This window comes from Vulpes vulpes, chromosome 15, assembly GCF_048418805.1.
Source record: "Vulpes vulpes isolate BD-2025 chromosome 15, VulVul3, whole genome shotgun sequence".
NCBI lineage: Eukaryota > Metazoa > Chordata > Mammalia > Carnivora > Canidae > Vulpes > Vulpes vulpes.
The window spans coordinates 49,071,869-49,093,409 of NC_132794.1; the positions used below are offsets into that span (position 1 = coordinate 49,071,869).

The 21,541-nt window shown below is 37.6% G+C and overlaps 1 protein-coding gene across 14 annotated transcripts in view; it reads left to right on the top strand.

Annotated features, from left to right (window-relative positions):
- Positions 1 to 21,541, top strand: part of GANC (glucosidase alpha, neutral C) — an 80,299-nt gene that overhangs the window by 35,197 nt on the left and 23,561 nt on the right. For 12 of the 14 annotated variants that reach the window (XR_011997357.1, XM_072738374.1, XM_072738377.1 and 9 more), the window contains 9 exons: positions 422 to 602; positions 824 to 977; positions 6,819 to 7,054; positions 10,234 to 10,360; positions 11,462 to 11,541; positions 13,631 to 13,774; positions 15,333 to 15,429; positions 19,363 to 19,464; positions 20,561 to 20,804. Coding sequence is in view for 11 of the 14 variants with exons in the window: in XM_072738374.1 (XP_072594475.1) it covers positions 422 to 602; positions 824 to 977; positions 6,819 to 7,054; positions 10,234 to 10,360; positions 11,462 to 11,541; positions 13,631 to 13,774; positions 15,333 to 15,429; positions 19,363 to 19,464; positions 20,561 to 20,804 (1,365 nt within the window). In the remaining 3 variants the exon portion in view is untranslated. The remainder of the gene's footprint in view (positions 1 to 421; positions 603 to 823; positions 978 to 6,818; positions 7,055 to 10,233; positions 10,361 to 11,461; positions 11,542 to 13,630; positions 13,775 to 15,332; positions 15,430 to 19,362; positions 19,465 to 20,560; positions 20,805 to 21,541) is intronic. The other 2 variants (XR_011997359.1, XR_011997358.1) reach the window with 2 other exon arrangements.

A 21,541-nucleotide genomic window follows, 5' to 3' on the forward strand; every position in this document is an offset into this window, starting at 1 on the left:
GCTTTGGGCTCTCCACCCCAATTCAGTTCCCCAACTTTCCCTACTCAGCACTGTGAAAGCACGTTAGGACACTATCTTTCATTTTATTTTAGAAGCAGAGAAATACTCTCAAAATTTACCAATTATATTTACTGTGTACTTGCTACTCTGGAGAATTCATAGGAAATACTCCTCACCTCACAAGAGATATTCAGAAAAGATACCTAAGCTATGAGACCACACATGCCAGTTGTCACAGAAGGGGATGCCAAAGGAATCAGAAGAGAATGGTATAAACCCTGGTTGGGTTACGGAAGTGGTAAGAGTTGAGCCTTAAACATTCATCGAACTCAAGTGTTTACAGGGGATAATGGGGCTATACTATTTACTAATAATATATTTGCGATTGTAATTGATGATAGTCCATCTTTGTGTGTTTCAGTGATGGCGATGCTTACCGTCTTTATAACCTGGATGTCTATGGATATAAAATACATGACAAAATGGGCATTTATGGTTCAGTGCCTTATCTTCTGGCCCACAAGCTAGGCAGGACTCTAGGCATTTTTTGGCTTAATGCCTCTGAAACACTAGTGGAGATCAATACAGAACCTGCAGTGAAGGTGAGCTATGGATCATGGCTGCATGTCATGCTTAGAAAGAAACAAAACCAGTGTAGTCATAACTCTGGGCTTCGTAGTGACAATTCTCTGCCACCAAAGTCTTTGCAGCATAATCCGTAAAAGTTATTATCAGTATGTACTTGTTACTTAAACATGGATGATACTTACATATTGTAGGTTAGTGGAAGATTTTTCAGATCTTCATTCAATTCTTTTTCTAGTACACACTGACCCAGATGGGCCCTGTTGCAGCTAAACAAAAGATTAGATGTCGAACTGATGTGCACTGGATGTCAGAGAGTGGAATCATTGATGTTTTTCTGCTAACAGGACCTACGCCTTCTGACATCTTCAAGCAGTACTCATACCTTACAGGTACTTGTATGTGGAAGTGCCAGCCTCCCATTCCATTATATTTCCTCTATCAATGTATCAATCATTGTAAGTTAATTTGTTAACTCGGATACCGTATAGAATTTATAAATAATTTATGCAAGCGTTTCAAGAAGCAAGCATTTCTCTTCCCACTTTTATCAAATTTAGCTTGGTAAAATGTTGTATTGGGGCTAGAATTCTCTACTCTCTAATCCCTAATACTCTCTGTCTACTTTCCGTGGAGACTTTAAGCCCTGGACTTTCTCTGCCTTTATCTCAGATTAGTGTCCCAACCTGAACTTTTCTGTGTTCTCTTCTTCATTAAAATATACCACTGACTTTAGCGCTAAAGCATTTTATCTTTAAAAGATGTAAAAGATTATCTCTGTTGATGCAGAAAAAGCATTTGACAAAATCCAACACTATTTCATGATAAAAACTCTCAGAAGGCTAGGAATAGAAGGAAGCTTCCTCAGTATGATAAAAGGCATTTATGAAAAATTGACAGCCAACACCCTATTCAGGGGTGAAGACTGCAAGCTTTCCCCTATGATCAGAAACAAGACAAGGCTGCCCATTTTCACCACTCCTATTGCACATTGTACTGGAAGTTCCAGCCAGAGAAGTTCGGCAAGAAAAAGAAAAGGTATTCAAATGGGAAAGGAAGAAGGGAAATTATTTCTATTCACAGATGATGTGATCCAACATGTGATCCAACATAGAAAATCCCAAAGAATCTGCAAAAAAAAAACTACCAAAGCTAATAAAGAAATTCACCAAAGTTGCAGGGTATATTATCAACACAAAATCAGTTGTGTTTCTATATACCAACAATGAACAATTTAAAAAAGAGATTGAGAATACAATTCCATTTACAATAACATCAAAAAGAATAAGCCACCTAGGAATAAATTTAACCAAGGAGGTGAAAGACTTGTACACTGCAAAACATTCCTGAAAGAAATTAAATAAGTCCTAAATAAATGGAAAGACATCCCATGTTCAAGGATTGGAAGTCTTAGTATTGTCAAGATAATAATATGAAAAACAATCTATGAATTGATTACAATCCCTACCAAAATTCCAGTGGTCATTTTTTTGAAGAAGTAGGAGAACTGATCTTCAAATTCATATGGAATTGCAAAGGGTTCTGAATAGCCAGATGATCCTGGAAAAAAAAAAATTTGGAAGACTTACACCTCTCAATTTCAGAATTTCCTACAAAGTTAAAGTAATCAAAATAGTGTGGTACTGGCATAAAGATAGACATGTAAACCAAGGGAATAGAATTGAGAGTCCAGAAATAAACCTATATATCCCTGGCCAATTGATTTCAACAAAGGTTCGAGACCATTTAATAGGGAAAGAATACTCTTTTAAATACATAGTACTGTAATAACTGGATAGCCACAAGCAAAAAATGAAGTTAGAACCCTACCATAATGCCATATATGAAAAATTCAAAATGGATCAGCAACATAAATATAAGAGCTAAAGCCATAAAACTCTTAGAAGAAAACAGGGATGAATCATCATGACCTTGGATTTGGCAACAGATACTTAGAAAAGACACCAAAATCATAAGCAACAGAAAGAAAAAATAGGTAAGTTCAACTTTGTTAAAATTGAAAACTTGTGCATCAAAAAATATGATCAAGAAACTGAAAAGGCTGGGATGCCTGAGTGGCTCAGCGGTTGAGCGTCTGCCTTTGGCTCAGGGTGTGATCCCAGTGGTCCAGAATTGAATCCTGTATCAGGCTCCCTGTGAGGAGTCTGCATCTCCCTCTGTCTCTCTGTCTCTCTCATGAATAAATAAATAAAATATTTGTTTAAGTGAAAAGGCAATAAGCAGAATGGGAGAAAATATTAGCAAATCATGTATTTGTTGTGGGTTTAATTTCCAGGGTATATAAAGAACTCATACAACTCTACAACAAAAAGATAATTCTAAAATGGGCAAAGGACTTGAATAGACAGTTCTCTAAAGATATACAAATGGATTAATAGGCACATAAAAAGTTGTTCAACATCATGAGTCCTTAGGAAAATGAAAATTAAAACCATGTAAGATACCACTTCATAACCACTAAGATGGCTAAATTTTTTTAAAAATAGAAAGTAATAGCACCTGGGTGGTTCAGGCAGTTGAGCGACTGCTTTGGGCTCAGGTCATGATCTCATGGTCCTGGAATTGAGCCGGCATCAGGATCCCCTGCTCAGCGGGGAGCCTGCTGCTCCCCCCTTTGTCCGTCAGTCCCCCTGCTTGTGTTCTCATTCTCTCTCTCTCTCTCTTTTCGTCAAATTAATTAGTTAATTAAGAAATAAAATAGAAAATAATAACTTGGTGAGGATGTGGAGAAATTGGAACTTTATACATTGCTGGTGGGAACATAAAGTAGTTCAGCTGCTCTGAAAACAGTTTGGCAATTCATCAAAAAGCTAAACATAGACTTTTATGTGTCAGTTTGCCTAGGTCATGGTACCCAGATATCTGGTTGAACACTAGTCTAGATGTCACTGTGAAGGTATTTTTTATGACATTATGCTCTCAGTACTGTTTAGTTACATGAACAGACTTTGAATAAAGCACATTACTCTCCATGTGGGTGGGCTTCATCCAGTCATTTGAAAACCTTAAGAGAAAAAGACTGAAGTCCTTTGAAAAGAAAGGAATCTGTCTCCAGAGTGCCTTCATACTTGAATGCACCTTCCCTGGGTCTTTGGTCTGCCAGCCTACCCTGTGGAATTCAGAGTTGCCAGCCCCCACAAACACATGAACCAGTTCTTAAAATCAGTCATTCTCTCTCTCTCTGTATGTGTGTGTGTGTATATGTGTGTATATATAGACACACACACACACACACATATCCAGTTGGTGCTTTTCCTCTGCGGAACTCTAATACACCCAACAATTCTACTAAAATTGGATGCTTGGATATTTGGATGCCAGTGGTCATTGCAGCACTATTCACAGTAGCCAAAGATGGAAACAATCCAAGTACCTATCAAAGATGCATGGATTAACAAAATATGTTAAATTCATAAAATGGACTATTCAATTATAACAAGGGGAATGACATTCAGATACATGCTGCAACATGAATGAACCGTAAAAGTATTATGCAAAATGAAATAAGCCAGACAAAAAAGGATAAATACTGTATCATTCCACTTACATGAAGTACCTACTATAGGCAAATTCATAAGAGACAAAAAGTGGATTAGCTATTACCAGAGGCTGAAGGGTGGGATGGGTAATAGAAAGTTATGGCTTACTGGTTACAGTTTCAGTCTGGGGTAATATTAAAGTTTTGGAAATAACTAGTGGTAATGCTTACACTACATTGTGAACGTAATTAATGCTACTGAACTGTAAACTTCAAAATGGTTAAAGTGGCAAATTTTGTGTTATACATGTATTTGCCACAATTTTAAAAAAATGGTAATATACTCCCCACATTTAATTGTGTGCTTTAAGTGGGTGAATTTTATGGTTTGTGAGTTACATCTCAATACAGCTATTACGAGTAAAAGTAATGCAGCATCGCTTCTGCTGCATTCTGTTAAAAAGTCCTTGGGTTCAGTCCATGTTTAGGGGAAGAGGAATTTGATTCCAACTTTGATGGGAGAAACAACCAAAAATTTATGGACATTGAAAGACATCTATTGAGGGAAAAGGACTGTTAAGGCCCACCTACAGGCCCTTTTAACATTTTTATTACAGAGAATAAGCCTGGTTTATAGGAAAATGCTTTAAAAATGGTGCATCTGCCACCATGTTCAAAGAAATCCAAGTTTTAAGTATATGGATTTTCTACTGACTCCTGATGAGGATTTAACTCGATCATATCCCTCCTTCTTCTCTCCCAATATTGTGTCGTCATTTTTGGTTAAACCAATATGTACGTTTATACTTTTCAAATGCTCAAGAGTGTCAGATACTTTATTAATTGCACACTTATCCCTGGAGACGGGAAGTCCCAGATCTCTCTCCTGCTCCCATCGAAGTTGTTTCTTTCCGAGATCCCTGCACAGCTATCATCCTAGGACTTTTGTTTTCTGTTTTTTGGTATTAGAGCCCTCCTTTCTTGGGTTCCATGTTTTTCTTTCTTGTGGTTATTATTTTTGGTTTTTGTTTGTAGCATCTTCTGGGAGTTTCCTAAGAAAGTATGCACTAGAGGTGTACCTTTTGCATTTTGCAGGTACAAATGCAATTTTTCTACCTTCACCCTTGATTGATAATTTGGCTAGCTAGATTAAAAATTATTACTCTCAGAATTTGAAGGCATTTCTCTTATTACCTTCTATCTTCTTGCTCCCGAATCATTCTGAATTCTGTTGCTTTATATATGATCTGTCTTTTCTCTGTGAAATATGTTCTCTGAAATTTTTAATATCCTGAAATTCTGAAATTTGACAATAAAATGCCTTGCTATGGATCTTTTTTTTATAATCGTGTTGGGTATTAGATGTGGACTCTTTCTATCTTGAGAATTGTGTCCTTCAGTTTTGGAGAACAGTCTTTGATTATTCCTTTGATAATTTCTTTTCCTCCCTTTTCTCTTTCTACTGTATGGATTTTATAATCTTCCTTCTCTTTTTTCCTGAGCAGTTTTATCAATTTTATCTTCTAGGCCTTCCATTTATGCTCTATTTCTAATTTCTCCACATTCTTTTTAATCCTGTGATTGGTTCCTTGTTTCTAATATCTTATGGTAGTCTTATTTCATGGGTGCAATATCTTTTTTCATCTCCCGGACGATACTAATGATAATGTTCTGATGTTTACTTTGGTTCCTTGTATTGTCCCTGTTTTCTCAGAGATCCTCTTATTCTATTTCTATATGTGAGTACTTCTAATTTTCAAGGCTTTGAATAAGGTTCTGTCCGGAAGCACTCTAATATTAGGGATGGAAAGTAGAGGGTGGGTCACCCATCTGCTACTGTTCTGGGAGCAGGGGTGAGTTCTTTGTCAGTATCCCACCCACAAGCACTCTCTTGCTTTGCTCAACAGTTACCATCCCTTCCCTGCCTGCCACCTTCCAAAATTTTGTTGAAATTACTCCTCTCCCATTCTCTTTGTTCTTGTGGCTTTATTCTTTTTTTCTTTGCTCTGATTTTAATGGAACTTTAGGAGGAGGGGAAGGAGATAAATACAAGTGGCTGATCAGAAGTCCTCCATGTTATCAGTAAATGTTGTGCTAATAATTTCTTGAGTTTTTTCCTACCTTTAGTCTCTTTCCCTTTAAGTCAGTCTCAACACTGCTGCCTCACTAATATTTCTAAAACATAGGTCTGCTAAGATTACATCTTGCCAAACTTTTGATTACTTCCCATAGAGAAGATTTAGAATTCCTAGCCTGAACTATAGGGCCCCTTACCAACTGACCCTCCCAGTTTCATCTTCTACTGGTCTCTCTCACAGTGTAACCACTCTCTGTGTCTTTTCTATCCTCTGTGCCTAAGTGTTCTATCCATTTTCTTGTAGATTGCTCCCATTTGTTCTTCAAGGTCCAAACCAAATGTTACTACCTGTATAAAGCCTTTCAAGACTCCACACTTCACTGCAGGCAGAATTTATTAACCCTTCTGTATTCCTATAGCACTAGGCTGCTACCTTTAACATAGCAGTTATACCCCCCGAGCAGAGCAGTTAATTTACATGCCTGCCTCATCAGCCAAATGGTCACTTTCTTGAGGGTAAGGACTATGTTTTCTTCTCCTTTATATTCTAAGTATCAAGCTTAGTGCTTAGACTCTGTAGACATTCAGGAAATGTTTATCAAATATGTAATTGCCATTGTGATGATAGCTGACTCAGTTGTCATCTTCCTTTTTCAGGCACACAAGCCATGCCCCCTCTCTTCTCCTTGGGGTACCATCAATGCCGCTGGAACTATGAGGATGAGCAGGATGTAAAAGCAGTGGATTTAGGATTTGATGAACATGACATTCCTTATGATGTCATGTGGCTGGACATAGAGCATACCGAGGGCAAAAGGTACTTCACTTGGGACAAGAAAAGATTCCCAAATCCCAAAAGGATGCAAGAGCTGCTCAGAAGCAAAAAACGTAAGGTAAAATAAGCTGACACTTAGAAACCTTTTAATTATGAAGCATTTTTAAAAAAATTTTCCCCTCCCTCCCCTGCATTTTTTTAATTTTTAAAATTTGCCTTGGCACATTAGTGCAAGAGAGCCATCTGATTTTTTAAAAATGGTCATGACAGTATTATCTTCAAATATAATTGTAACTGTAACTGCATTTTTTTAATTTTTAAAATTTGCCTTGGCACATTAGTGCAAGAGAGCCATCTGATTTTTTAAAAATGGTCATGACAGTATTATCTTCAAATATAATTGTAACTGTAATAACCTGCTTTAGGTGTCTAAGTCCCCACAAGATAATGGGGCCTTGCATTCCCATTTGTCATAACCACCCTGTAGTGATAGGATAGATACCCCAAAATCAGTCTTGAGATTGAGGACATCACGTTGACATCACAGGGTCTGAAAAGGTTAATTAGTCACGTAGTGAGGCACTCTAGAAGGAGCAAGGCTGGCTCCCAGGATAGTCTGAAGATGGCTTGAGAGATCTGGGAATGGAGGCAGCTTAGCTTTTATGGTGATTAGAGGGTTGGACTGGGGTGAAGATTCCTGTGAATGCCCAGGTCTTACATGGTTTGAGCTTTTTGCTGGCACCCAAAGAGGGAGCACTAGGGCTTTCATTGTCAGGTATGGGCAGAAGGTTAAAGAGGGAATGGAGGGGCTTGACAGTCTTTAACAGTCAGAAATGGAATCAGGTTCTTCATCACATCATTTTTCCTGCTTGCTTTCCTGATAACTCCACCTGCCAATCTGGCCAAGGGAAGCACTAAAATAGAAAATGGAGAGGGGGAAAGACACTGGCTAGTATGTATGATGGTAACAACAATAACGAGTGGAGGGAGGAAGAAGAAAAAAATGGAGAGAGGAAAAGGTGGGGGACCCTATATGTTTCATGGAGATGGATCCCTGCAGCCTTCTCCTTGAGATTAAAGTTACCTTTTCAATCCATTCCTTCAAACCCCAGGCCTTTCACAGGTGGCCAGAACCAATCCTGTTAACCCCTAATTTTCCAATTGATAAATTGACTACCATTTGACAAGTACTTACTATGGGCTAGAGAGTTTGATAGAACGCATTATTATATCTAGTCATCACAAAATTATAAGGTAGATATTGTTAACCCATTTTTCAGATGAAGAAACTGAGGCTAAGAATAGTTTTGTATTTTGTGCAAAGGCACATAGTAAGTAAGTAGTAGAACAAGAATCTGAACTCTGATCTGCCTGACTCCAGAATCCATGTTCTTATAAGCAACTATTTATTGAAGCCATCAAATGTTCAAAATGCTGTGCTAAAGATGAGCTCTTTGGGGTCTTACAATGAGTGGGGAAAAAGGCAAGTATACAACAACCACAATATTGGGCAATAATGTAACAGCCAAAGAAAGATCAGGATCAGCAGTGGACTAAGAGAAAGAAAATTGCATCCAGCTGTTCCTAAGCTGGCCTTATGCATTTTGGGTGAGCCTGAAAGATAAGTCTCTAGCTGAGAAGTGGGGAAGGGGAGGAGGAAGAGGCTTCAGCCAGAGGCTGAAGCACCCAATGGTGTTTAGAAAACAGCACAAAGGTTGGTTTGGCAAGAAAACAAGACATGTGCAAGGTTTGAGTAATGGGGAATCTGACCTTATTATAGGCTGCTTTGTATACATTTGGAGACATTAAAAGTTTTTGAGTAAGGGGTTAATATGCAGAATATATGAAGAACACCTACAACTCAACAACCAAAAAACAGAAAACCCAATTAAAAATTGAAAAAAATGACTTGATAGACACTTCTTCAAAGAAGATATACAAATCGTCAGCAAACACATGGTAAGACGCTCAACATCACTAATTATCAGAGAAATGCAAATCAAAACCACAGTGAGATGCCATTTCATACTATTAGTATGGCTACTATAAAAAAAAAAAAGAAAATAGCTAGTGAAGAGGGAGAGAAATTGGAACACTAACAGTGAGACTGTAAAATGGTACAGCCACTACAGAAAACAGTATGGCAGATCCTTAAAAAATTAAAAATGATCATATGACCCAGAAATCCCACTTATGGGAATATACTCAAGGATTTGAAAGCAGGTATTTGAGTAGATCTGCCCATGTTCATATCAGCACTATTCACAATAACTAAAAGGTGAAAGCAATTCAGGTGTCTATCAGCAGATGACTGGATAAACAAAATGTGATACATACACATATAGTGGAGTATTACTCAGCATTAAAAAGGAAGGAAATTCTGATATATGCTACAAAATGGATGAACCTTGAGGACATTGTGCTAAGTGAAATAAGAAAGTCACCAAAAAATGAATACTATATAATTTAACTAATCTGTCATACCTAGGGTAGTCAAAAATCATAGAAGCAGAAAAACAATGGTGTTTGCCCAGGACTGGGCAGAGGAGGGAATAAGAAGTTGTTTTTAATGGGTATAGAGTTTCAGTTTTACAGGATGGAAAGAGTTCTGGACATTGTACAATACTGTAAATCTACTTAACATTACTGAACTGTACACTTAAAATTGGTTTAGATGGTAAATTATATGTTATGTATATTTTACCATGATAAAAGTTTTTTTAAAGTTTTTGAGCAATGGACAATTAAACTTTACTATGTAGAGTAAATTTGAATAGATTTGAAGAATGATGGGAGGGTTGTTCTAACCAAAAGGATTGTGAAAGTGATGGCATTGGAAAGGTAGAGAGATACTAGAGACACAAAGCTGTGATCACAGATCTTCTCAAACCTCCTTCCTAAATATGCCTATACCATTGGGTTTGGGGTTTTTATTTTGTTTTGTTTTCTTTAATGTTTGTTTTTGTCAGTTTTAGCCTCTAGATGTCTAGGAGCGGGGATGACTTAATCCTTTATGTATAGCATCCAGCACCTCAGAAAGAAGCTTAATAACTGTTATTTTGAAAACATGTATTGGTTGGGCAACAATAATTATAAAAGAGCACTGGTCTGGTTTTGATACGAGTTAATTTCCATAAGCATGAAAAGTGATAGGATTTTACCTATGTCTTAAAATATTTCAATACTAGTAGTTATTTCTGAGTAAAACTTAAACCCCAAAACTGTGATGAAAGCATAAAAACGTACATATAACTCCTATGACACTGATGAACTCTTCAAACCTCTATGTCTGGACAGCTTGTGGTCATCAGTGATCCCCACATCAAGATTGATCCTGACTACTCAGTGTATGCTAAGGCCAAAGAACAGGGCTTCTTTGTGAGGAATCATGAAGGAGGAGACTTTGAAGGGGTATGCTGGCCTGGTAAGATAGCACTTTATGCACTTATTAATTCCACTTGTGTAGCCCCAGTTAATGAAGGTTGCATGGCCACTGCTCTCATTTCTTACAGATCTCCCTTGCTCTAGTGTAAGCACCTTTAAGAAAGAGATGGTATTACCTTCTTTTGTATCTTCCATAACACGTGGTACAGTGTGCTTTGTATCCATTTATCAGTCAATGAATGAATAAAAAATAAGCAAGCACTCTATTTCTCTAGGCAAATAAAAAGCCAAAGAATAAGAAAATGAGAGGAGAGTAACAGAAGAAGGATCCCTGCAGTCTCTCCCTTTGAATCTTCTGTGCCTGGTTAGCCCATAGTTTTGACTTTCCACACTTTCATGGGTGACCTCAGGTGCCTCCAGCAACTCTGGATTCTTCATTTCAGAAATGATTAGTTTAAAACCTTAATAGAAACCTGAGGACAAAAGGAAATCACCATTCTACCATATCCTGGCCCTCTATTACAAATCCATATCCTGCAAAGAAACCCCACACATTCTTTTCCTCCCTTATGCCACTCATGAACACTTCTCTGTTCTCTTTAAGAACAGAAGGGTCCCTCCAGGATATTTGCTTTGCTTCCAAGGGCTATCTTGGGCCATCTGAGAAGGACAGGCTTATCTGGATGCTTTTTCATTGACCTTCCCCTGGGCCTCTTGGGTTGGAAGGTCTGGTGATGATCACTGGAGTCCAGCATTGCCTTCCTTCACTTTTTTTTTTTTTTTAATGTCCATTTTTTTCTTTTTTTTTTTTAATTTTTATTTATTTATGATAGTCACACACACACAGAGAGAGAGAGAGAGAGGCAGAAACACAGGCAGAGGGAGAAGCAGGCTCCATGCACTGGGAGCCCGACGTGGGATTCGATCCCGGGTTGTCCAGGATCGCGCCCTGGGCCAAAGGCAGGCGCCAAACCGCTGCACCACCCAGGGATCCCCCTTCCTTCACTTCTTGCCAGACCATGCGTCTGCATCAGCTGTCTTACAGCTATAGTGCCCAGTGATGAGCCAGCTTTTACATCTTTACAGCACATCCTACCGTGAGGACCACCATTTCTCACAGTCTGTTCTTCTGCCTCTACAGGTCTCTCCTCTTATCTGGATTTCACCAATCCCAAGGTCAGAGAGTGGTATTCAGGTCTTTTCACTTTCTCTGCTTACCAGGTTTGTTTTTATTCTTTTCCTCTTTCCTAATTAGTTGGAAGGATGAAAGAAAGAAAAACTTGATTGAATAGAACTACTCTGCTTCATTGAGTAGCTCTTGATAAATAATACTTGGATGAAAACGCAAGGATGGCAACCACATTCCAGACTTTAGTGGTACCAGGAGAGGTGCCATATGTATTACCAAATGCACAGAAGCTGTGATTTCCACCTCCATTACAATAGACTCTGTGACATAACAAAATACTTAATAGTAGAGATTTGTATTTTCAAATTACTACATACACTTTACATAAAATAACATTCTGTAGCTTATTTAGAGATGGTGGTAGTGAGGGTGCCTGGGAGGCTTAGTTGGTTAAGCGTCTGCCTTCGGCTCAGGTCATGATCTCAGAGTCCTGGGATCAAGCCCACGGTTGAGTTCCCTGTGTAGTGGGAAGCCTGCTTCTCCTTCTCCCTCTATCCCTGCCCCTGCTCATGCTTCCTCTCACTATCTCTCTCTCTATTAAATAAATAAAATCCTTAAAAAATTAAAAAAGATGGTAGTAATATATATGATAATATCTTGCAAAGTATAATGTGACATTAAAAGTAAGGTATAATAAAACTTTTTTTAAAAGATGTAATAATAAATCAATTCTTAAAATATTATAGTACCCCAGAGAGAACCAGAGAGACCACTTGTAGAGAACTGTTTTCAACCAATTATGAGGATGATAGAGATGCCTGGTATAAATTGAGTTATTTGCTGTGTGCCAAAGCACTATGCTAAGTTCTTTGTGTGCATTTTACCATTTCATCTTCACAAAAACTCTCTGAAGTTGGAACTATAATTAATTCTAATCCCACAGATGAGGAAATTGATATATGGACAAGTTTGAAACCCTGCTCAGTTCACCCATTTTAGTAAGTGGTGGACCAAAGATTTGAACTCAGTCTGTCTCTCACGCCCAAGTCTTAAACCACTAAGCTCTAGTTTCTGAGCATCATATATTAGGATACAGAAAACAACTTAGAGCAGGGGTAATAACACTTGGGCGAAATCTGGCCATGTTCATTCATTTCCCTACTGTCAATGGCTGCTTTCGCACTGTATCAGATTGAGTTATTGAGAAAGAAGCCTATGGTCAGCAGAGTTGAAAATATTATTTGGCCCTTTCTAGAAAACTTGCCAATTCCTTACTTAGAGAGTGCTAAAGAAGGACAGTCAAGGTAATTACATATTTGGAAACCAAATAGCCTTGTTCATCAAAGTATACATGTTTAGGATACATGTTAAGTAGAGTCAGAAGAGTACATGTAAGTCACCCTGAGGCATTTGAACGGCTGGCTTGTGAGGCAGCACATGTATTCTGTGGTATCCCAGAAGGCAAGCCAGGCCCAGTGAGAGAATGTTACAAGGGGCAGGACTTTTGGAAAGTAGTGGAATGAGCTTCCTGAAGGACTCCATGTCATTGTAGTTACTGAGTCAAATGCTGAGAGATCAGAGATTCTATAATAGGGATTTCAACACCATGTTAACTAGACGACTCAGCAGCCCCTTTCCACTCTAAATTGAACAATTCTGTGTAGAACACAAACTTTTGACCATGCTAAGAGGTATCTTAGCTGTCAAGTCTTTCAAAGTGTTATAGGGAAGGCAGAACCTTATCATGGAAAGCTTTAATTGCCCTTATTTAAGAGTTGTAGCAGATGTTGGATATTATAGAATCTGTCAACATTCACAACCTTTCCTATATGTGGGTTCTCCAGGGTAGGTCTCGGAGTGGACTTGCTGGGCAGTGTGTATTTCACAGACAATATTACAAAGCATTCTTTCATTTCATTCATTGACAAATACTTATTGGGAATCTCTGTGGTTGAGCTACTGTTCTAGGTGTTTGGGATATATCAGTGAACATAATGAACAAAATTCCCTGCCCTGTGGATCTTCTGTTTATTGTAGCTCTGGAACAGAAGACAGAGCATAGATCATAAACACTATAAATAATAAATTAAATGGAGTATGAAAGAGGAATAGGGTGGCTATCACATTAACATCATCACTATAGGAGTATTATCATGACCAAACAAGAAATTTACTTCCTAGGGATCTACTGACATCCTCTACATATGGAACGACATGAATGAGCCTTCTGTCTTTAGAGGGCCAGAGCTAACCATGCAGAAGAATGCCGTTCATCATGGCAATTGGGAGCACAGGGAACTTCACAACATCTATGGTTTTTATCAGGTAAGATACCCATAAAGAAGCCACTTGACCCATGTGCCCTACCTTTTGGGTTGAAAGTCATTTGTAATAGCCATTCTATATTGTTCATTTCTCTTAGTGTGACTTTCCTGACAACTGCAAGGGATCTTTTCAGGTTGTACCCAATATGGGACTTATTATTTCTTCTTTTGCACCTTTTCTTTTCTAAAGAACTTGGTGAATTACAGATATTGTGAGATTAATGATAATATAGAAGCATCTTCCTTGACAGGCATCATTAATAAATGGCATTGGATACCTCAAAGCTTTTTTTGGAGTAGGTAATGTATAAATACATAAATGAAGGCAGTTAAAACAAATGTTTTGAAATTTAACAAATGTCTAAATATAGCAAGTCTTACATTCATACCAGGGGAATAAGATTTAGAACACAGATACAAAATTTCAATAAAATTTTAAATGTAGAAAGCCTTAACTACTTAGCCTTCTCATTAGAAGGTAGTAGAATTGGGAAAAAAAAAAAAAAAAAAGAAGGTAGTAGAATTGGGGATCCCTGGGTGGCGCAGCGGTTTAGCGCCTGCCTTTGGCCCAGGGCGCCATCCTGGAGACCTGGGATCGAATCCCACATCGGGCTCCCGGTGCATGGAGCCTGCTTCTCCCTCTGCCTGTGTCTCTGCCTCTCTCTCTCTCTCTCCCTCTCTCTCTCTCCCTCTCTCTCTCTGTGTGACTATCATAAATAAATAAAAATTTTAAAAAAAGAAGGTAGTAGAATTGTCTTCCATTTGTCAGTCACATCCCAAACACTTGTCAGACATCTGCCCTCATTGATATCCATGGTTCTTTGTTATTTTCATCCTGTAACTATGTTCCTACGGCCCTCCCACCAATTGGCATACTTTCCAGTGGGAGCTGCTGGCTACATATAGCACAGTTCAGATAGTATGTGGTTCCTTCTTTAAAAGCCTCTTGCTATAACTGCAAACTACTTTAAAGAATTTTCTATTTTGGCCAGTGACAGTCACTTGACCTCTGTGGATCTCAGTTTTTTTCATCAATGAAAACAATCCATCTCAGAGCTTGTCCTATGATTATAAGAGGAAAAAAAATTTTTTTTAGATTTTATTTATTCATAAGCGACACACAGAGAGAGGCAGAGACATAGGCAGAGGGAGAAGCAGGCTCCATGCAGGGAGCCCAATGTGGTACTCAATCCTGGGACTCAATCCCGGGACTCTGGGATCAGGTCCTGAGGCAAAGGCAAACACTGAACCACTGGGCCACCCAGGCCATAAGAGAACATCTTATAAAATGCCTAGCAATAGTAAGCATTGAATATATTAGCTTATTATTTACTATTTTTATTTCTATTTTAATCAAAGTTTTCTACTCTTATTAGGGGAATTTCATTACATCATGAAAATTATTTGGTGTATTTGGTGGATTCATTTTTCTATTTTCCATTTTACATTCCCACCACCATTTACTATTTACTTCTTACATGTCCAGTAGCTTATTAGGGACATCTGCACAATGCCCTAATCTAACCATCCCTTTGAAAATTTTCTCCTTTGCATTTTAGCACATGGCTACTGCAGAAGGACTGATACAACGATCTGAGGGGAAGGAGAGACCCTTTGTTCTTACTCGTTCCTTCTTTGCTGGATCACAAAAGTATGGTGAGGAATGGCTCATATGATCAGACTTAAAAACACAAGTTAGCAACCTGCCTTTTTTTTTTTTTAACCATTTATGGTATATGTTGCTACTATGTTGATGCCTTCCTCTTCAGTGGCAGATGAAGTGGCAGGCCTTGGATTGTAGCAAGTGACATGCCCTGAAATATCCCTTTTGTCCTGTGAGACAGAGTACATCAATTTTAATAAAGTTTAGTTACTTATTTACTCTTTGAAGAAATGGCCACTTAAGTTGCTGGGAAAATGGCTTCGGAGTATCTCAGTCTGCTGGGATGGTCATCTTTAATTCTGTTTGTTTGATTTATCTAAACCAGGGAAAATATACTTCTTAGACATTCCTTCAACCACCTGTTGAACCACTTAGCAATATGGCTTAAAATAGACCTGGATGTTGCTTGTGGCCAGGGGTCATCTATAACTGGATTCAGTTTACTAGCTAATTCACCTTAACCACCTTCCACTGGGAAGGCTATTTTAAGTCTCCTGGCCTTGCACAAATAACTAGGAGCTTAGGTCCTAGTTTGAAGAATGCAGCCTTTACTGTATCATAGACATTATTAGGCTTCTCCAGCCCTGAAAACCAGCCTCTGTGGCATTCTCCAAAAGGCCAAATTATTGTTATATTAGGCAAAGATTCATTTACAGAGATGCTCACCATAGCATTAATTCCTGAAATAAAAAAGAAAGAAAATCCAAATAAAGGAATATTTATAAAAGGATGGTATATCCATATGACATTATAAGACTATTTAAAATAGTAACCTCAAAAAAATAATAATAAAAATAAAATAGTAACCTCAGTGATTACAAGTTGATGATGAAATCTATTTATAAGCTCTGCCCATGGTAAAATACCATAAGGACTCTCTATTGTATTATTTGGGAATAAAAAGGTTATGTGTCCCTGTAAACACATTAGATGAGACGTACATACAGAAGAGCCAAAGAGCAAAAGTCCTAAACAAAGTGATTTCCAGCAGAGATTTTGCATGTGTTATTTTTAAATTTTTCCTCAATACATATATGTAATTATTTTACTAGTAAAAAAAATTTAATAAAAAGATAAAATAGTTGTAATTGCATGAGCATATGTTTGTGACATCATAATAAATGGGAAAAAAGCAGAATGTTTACATGTTTTTGTAGTATATTATCACAGTTGTGTTTTAAACAATATAGAAAGGGATGCTTGGGTGGCTCAGTGGTTGAGCATCTGCTTTCGGCTCAGGACGTGATCCCGGTGTCCTGTGATCAAATCCCATATCAGGTTCACTCCAGGGAGTGTGCTTTTCCCTCTGCCTATGTCTCTGCCTCTCTCTGTGTGTGTCGCTCATGAATAAATAAATAAAATCTTTTTTTAAAAAAATAAAAAATATGGATAGCAATCTAAATCAATAAGTTTAGTACCTTCGTGATCAGTGATTTTTAAGTTTTCTATTTACCTAACTCTCTTTTCCATATTCTCTACAAGTGTCATTTTTAGTCACTAAAAAAGTCAAGTATTTTTAATGAAAACTTTTAAGTAGCAGCTAAAAAGAATGATAAAAGATATGCATACTAGGTAATCTGATCTCTTAAATATCAGCCTACTGCCTAGCCTTCAGTACTCTCTGTGAAACTACCAGCCTGCCCCAAAGTGTACTAAGTGAGGCATTGCAGAGAACACTACTGTGTCAAGTCTTATGCTTAGACCCATAGGCAGAGACCGCTTGTGACTGAACAACCATATGGGACATCAACATATCGGCACGCTTTTACATGAACTTTCTTGATGAGAATGCCACCATGTCAATTTCAAAAACCATTTTATCTCATTTGAAGTCAAGGAGAAATTATTAGAATACCTTTAAAAAAAAAAAAAAACAGTCCCTTGAAAAGATTTATCTTTGCTGGCCACATAACAGCCTAAAATTTCTATGGAAGATTAAAACAAAAATAGCTACCAAAGCTATTTTGGTAGAAGAAAGACAAAATGCTTCAGAACTAATCTAGATTTAGTAAAATAAGATTTTTTTCTTTTGTGGATCTCCTTAGTGGTTTATAATCTGTCCTCATAAACTCTTCCCACGTATACAGTGGTCAAGAGCAGTGGCTTTCAAGTCAGACTGCCTGAGTTCAATCCTGCCTCTACCATATAGTAACTATATTACTTGGGGTTAAATAATGTTTACCTGTTAGGATTGTGATGATTAAGTAGGCTATTACAAGCAAAATAGAATCACCCAGCTCAGTAAGGGCTTGATAAATGTTAACTTTTGTTCTTGCTACTGTTATTATGTCTCCTTTATAAAGTTTGTACCACTCCTCTTAAATTATAGAGGATTTTTGTTGTTGTTGTTGTTTGGAGAAGGGATGGAGAAATAGGCATATAAATCAATGGAACAAAATAAAGAATCCAGAAAGAGTCCAACACACATATGATCAATCAATTAATAAGGAACAGAGTTGCCAACTCAGTTCAGTGGAGAAAGGATTTTTTTCAATAAATGGTGTCAGAACACTGAGTATGGATGGCAGACGGGCAGCGTAGGAAAAGAACCTTTTCTGTTACCTCTCACCACACACAAAAAGTAATTCAAAATGGAACATAAACCTACACTATAAAAGCTAAAACAAACAGAAAACTTCTAAAAGGGAACATAAAAAAATATTTGTGACTCAAATAGACAAGATTTCTTGGGTAGAAAACAAAAAGAATGAACCATAAAAGGGGGAAAAAATGCTGACTTGGAGTTCATCAAAATTAAAAAACCTCAAAAAAAATTAAAAACCTCTACCATTTCAAAGATATTAAAAAAGTGAAAGTCAAGCCACAGACTGAGAGAAAATATCTGCAATATACATATATATCTGTCAAAGAACTTGTATCCAAAATATATAAATTTTACAGTTATATAATAAAAAGACAAATACTTTTAAAAATAAGCAAAATATTTGAATATACACTTTACAAAAGACATATGAATAATCAATAAATATGTGAAAAGATGCTCATCATTAGTCTGTAGAGAAATACAAATTAAAACCCAGAGAGACAGCACTGCACATCCATTACAGTAGCTAGAATTAAAAAGACTGACACTACCAAGTGTTGTCAAGAATGTACAGCGACTGAAATTGTCATGTATTGATAATGTAAAAGCAGTACAACCACTATGTCACACAGTTTGGAATTTTAAAATGTTCAACATACACTGAACACAGATCCAGCAATTCCACACCCAAGAGAAATGAAAAACATATGTCATGCAAAGATTTATACACAAATATTTATAGCAGCTTCATTCATAATAGCCCAAATTTAGAAAGAATTCAAATATCCATCAATAGGTGAATGGATAAACAACTCAATAATAGATCCATACTATGGAATACTAGTCCTCAAATAAAAAGGAATAAACTACAACATTATGCTGAGCAAAAAAAGCTAAAACACAAAATAGTATGTATGTTTCCATTTATATGAAATTTTAGAAAAGACATATAGAATGACAACAAAGAAGCCCACGTAGTCTTTTACAATTATGGAAATCGTTCTGTACCCTGCTTGTGGTGCCAGTTACAGCTTTCAAAACTCATCAAACTCGTCACTTAAAATAGGTACATTTATTGTATGTAAGTTATATTTCAGTAAAGTTGATTTTTTTAATGTTTCCTAAAATCAGGCTGGAGTTATACTTCAAAAATAAGTGCCATTTCAGAATATTCTCACAAAATGTTTTGTGGATTTTAAGAACTTCTTCACATTAGATTAATATATTTTCATTGTAGAAACCAGAATTTGTATATTTTAAGGTCAGAAAGAAATGCTTTCCTTAATATTAATTTGTCTATTTCAAATAAGCAATCTATGAAATTGAGTGCATGGGCTGATTTGTGATTTTTTTTTCCATACCTTGTTACTGGTGATCCAAGGTGCTGTGTGGACGGGCGACAACACAGCAGAATGGAGCTACCTGAAAATTTCTATCCCTATGTTACTCACCCTCAGCATTACTGGGATCTCTTTTTGTGGAGGTAAGATGATATCCTCAGGCTTGAAGTGAGAGAAAAATAAAAAGCAAGGGTGTTTCTCTGTCAAGGCTGGTCACAAATGTGACCTCATGCGCGGTTTGGGGCAAGGATAACTGGGAATGAGAAAATGAGGAAAGTGAAGGGACACTTCCAAGCAGTTTGTATCTTGTCTGAAATGAGGACATGAAATAAAGGTATCAGAGAGCCCAAGTGCTTCTTTCCCTCTTTCTCTGATTCCTCCTTAGATGGTCTTGAGAATTGAGTCTCTCTTCCTGAAACATACCTTTTCTTCTTCAAAGTGAGAAAAATGGAGAGTACAAAGAATTGAGCAAATCAAAAATCAGCCTCACAGAAATGCTTTTCACTCAGCAGGTTTAAGATTCTATGACATATTTTAACTTAAAAAAAAAAAAAGATACACTCTCAGGAAAGATAAATTTAGTTATAATAGGATTCCCTGATGGGCTGCCTTCCCAAAATCCTAGTAATTCTCTGCAGATGAGAAATCTCAATATGGAGGGTGCACAGCATGACTAGTTCCAGCTGTTCCTTGTTTTCTGTAGGAATAGAAGTTAATGTCACTCTTTGATAGATGTATTTCTTACGGCATTGATCCCCATACCAAGAATATGTCTCCTGCTTAAGGACTAAGCACACAATTATACCTAAATCTCTAATTCTGATCGTCTGTTTTTCTTTAGTTCTACAATTTTTATCTTGCTTGAGCTGTTGCTTTCAAAGGAAATCAATTGCCAACCGCCCACACCCCACCACTAAACACAGAGTTATTGAGTCAGGTCAACATTTTGCAATTTCTGGGTTTGGAAACATACAGAAATGTTGATCTTGTAGTAAAACCTCTGACTTTGGCTTTGGATAAGAAAAGAGGATTCAAAGACAATATTGTCAGATCCTCAAACAGGCTGAGTTTTTAAATGTGTGCTCCCTAATTTCAGTCCACAGTTTCATCCTGGCATTTTGAGTGCACATACAGCAAGTATATTTGTCCTGTCAGTCTACAAGCCCTTATTTTACCTGTGTGCAACATTTGTTAGAAGCCTGGTTGCCTCATTAGGCCTCTCTCTGACTGATTAATCAGCTGATGTAGGCGGCTTCATCGGGAATCCAGAGGCTGAGCTGCTAGTGCGATGGTACCAGGCTGGAGCCTACCAGCCCTTCTTCCGTGGCCATGCTACCATGAAGACCAAGCGGCGAGAACCCTGGCTCTTTGGGGAGGAGTACACTCGGCTCATCCGGGAAGCCATCAGGCAGCGCTATGCCCTCCTGCCCTATTGGTATTTTCTCTTCTACTGCGCACATGTGGCTGCTGAACCAGTCATGAGGTAAATAGGCTTCATGGGTTGGGGGCCCCAGCAGCTAACCTATACCAGAAAACCCCCTAGCCCTTGGGGAACGAAGTAATTACACAGTGATTTCAAGAGAAAAGCCACATGTTTAATCAAGTGTCCTCACAACTGAGCAGGGTCAAGAAGTTGAGGTCACAGAAAAGCCAGATTCCCTGCTACTTTGTGATTCAAGTGTTAATATTTGATAAGAGACAGAAATAGAGATTTTTCAAAGAAAAAAAGAAGTGACTATAACTGAATTCACTATTTAATTTCACAATCATCCTCTCATGAAGAACAATTTATTCTGCCTGTCTTAGACTCTATCTTACCTTTAGGGCTAAACATTCCAAGTTTGAGATGAACTTTTTTCCCAGGATATAAATTATATTCTGATTTTGTTTTGAAGGCAGGATGTGAAAAACCAACTTTCTAAGTTAGAGAATGATAGAGAGAGACATATACATCAAGGCTTCCAGATCAGCAGTTCCTAAGCCTGGCTCGACTAGAATCACCTGAGGAAGCTTCTTAAAATTATAGATTCCAAGGTCACATCTCCAGACCTACTAGGCATCTCCTTGGGTAGGTCTCAGGATCTAGATTTGTTAGAAGTTTCCCTGATGATTCTAGACATCAGCCATATTGAAAGACTACTGCTTTGTTACTCTTCAGTAGGAAAAGGATATATATTATTACAAAGGCTAGTGAATAAAAATAAGTTTCTCTTACTAAAT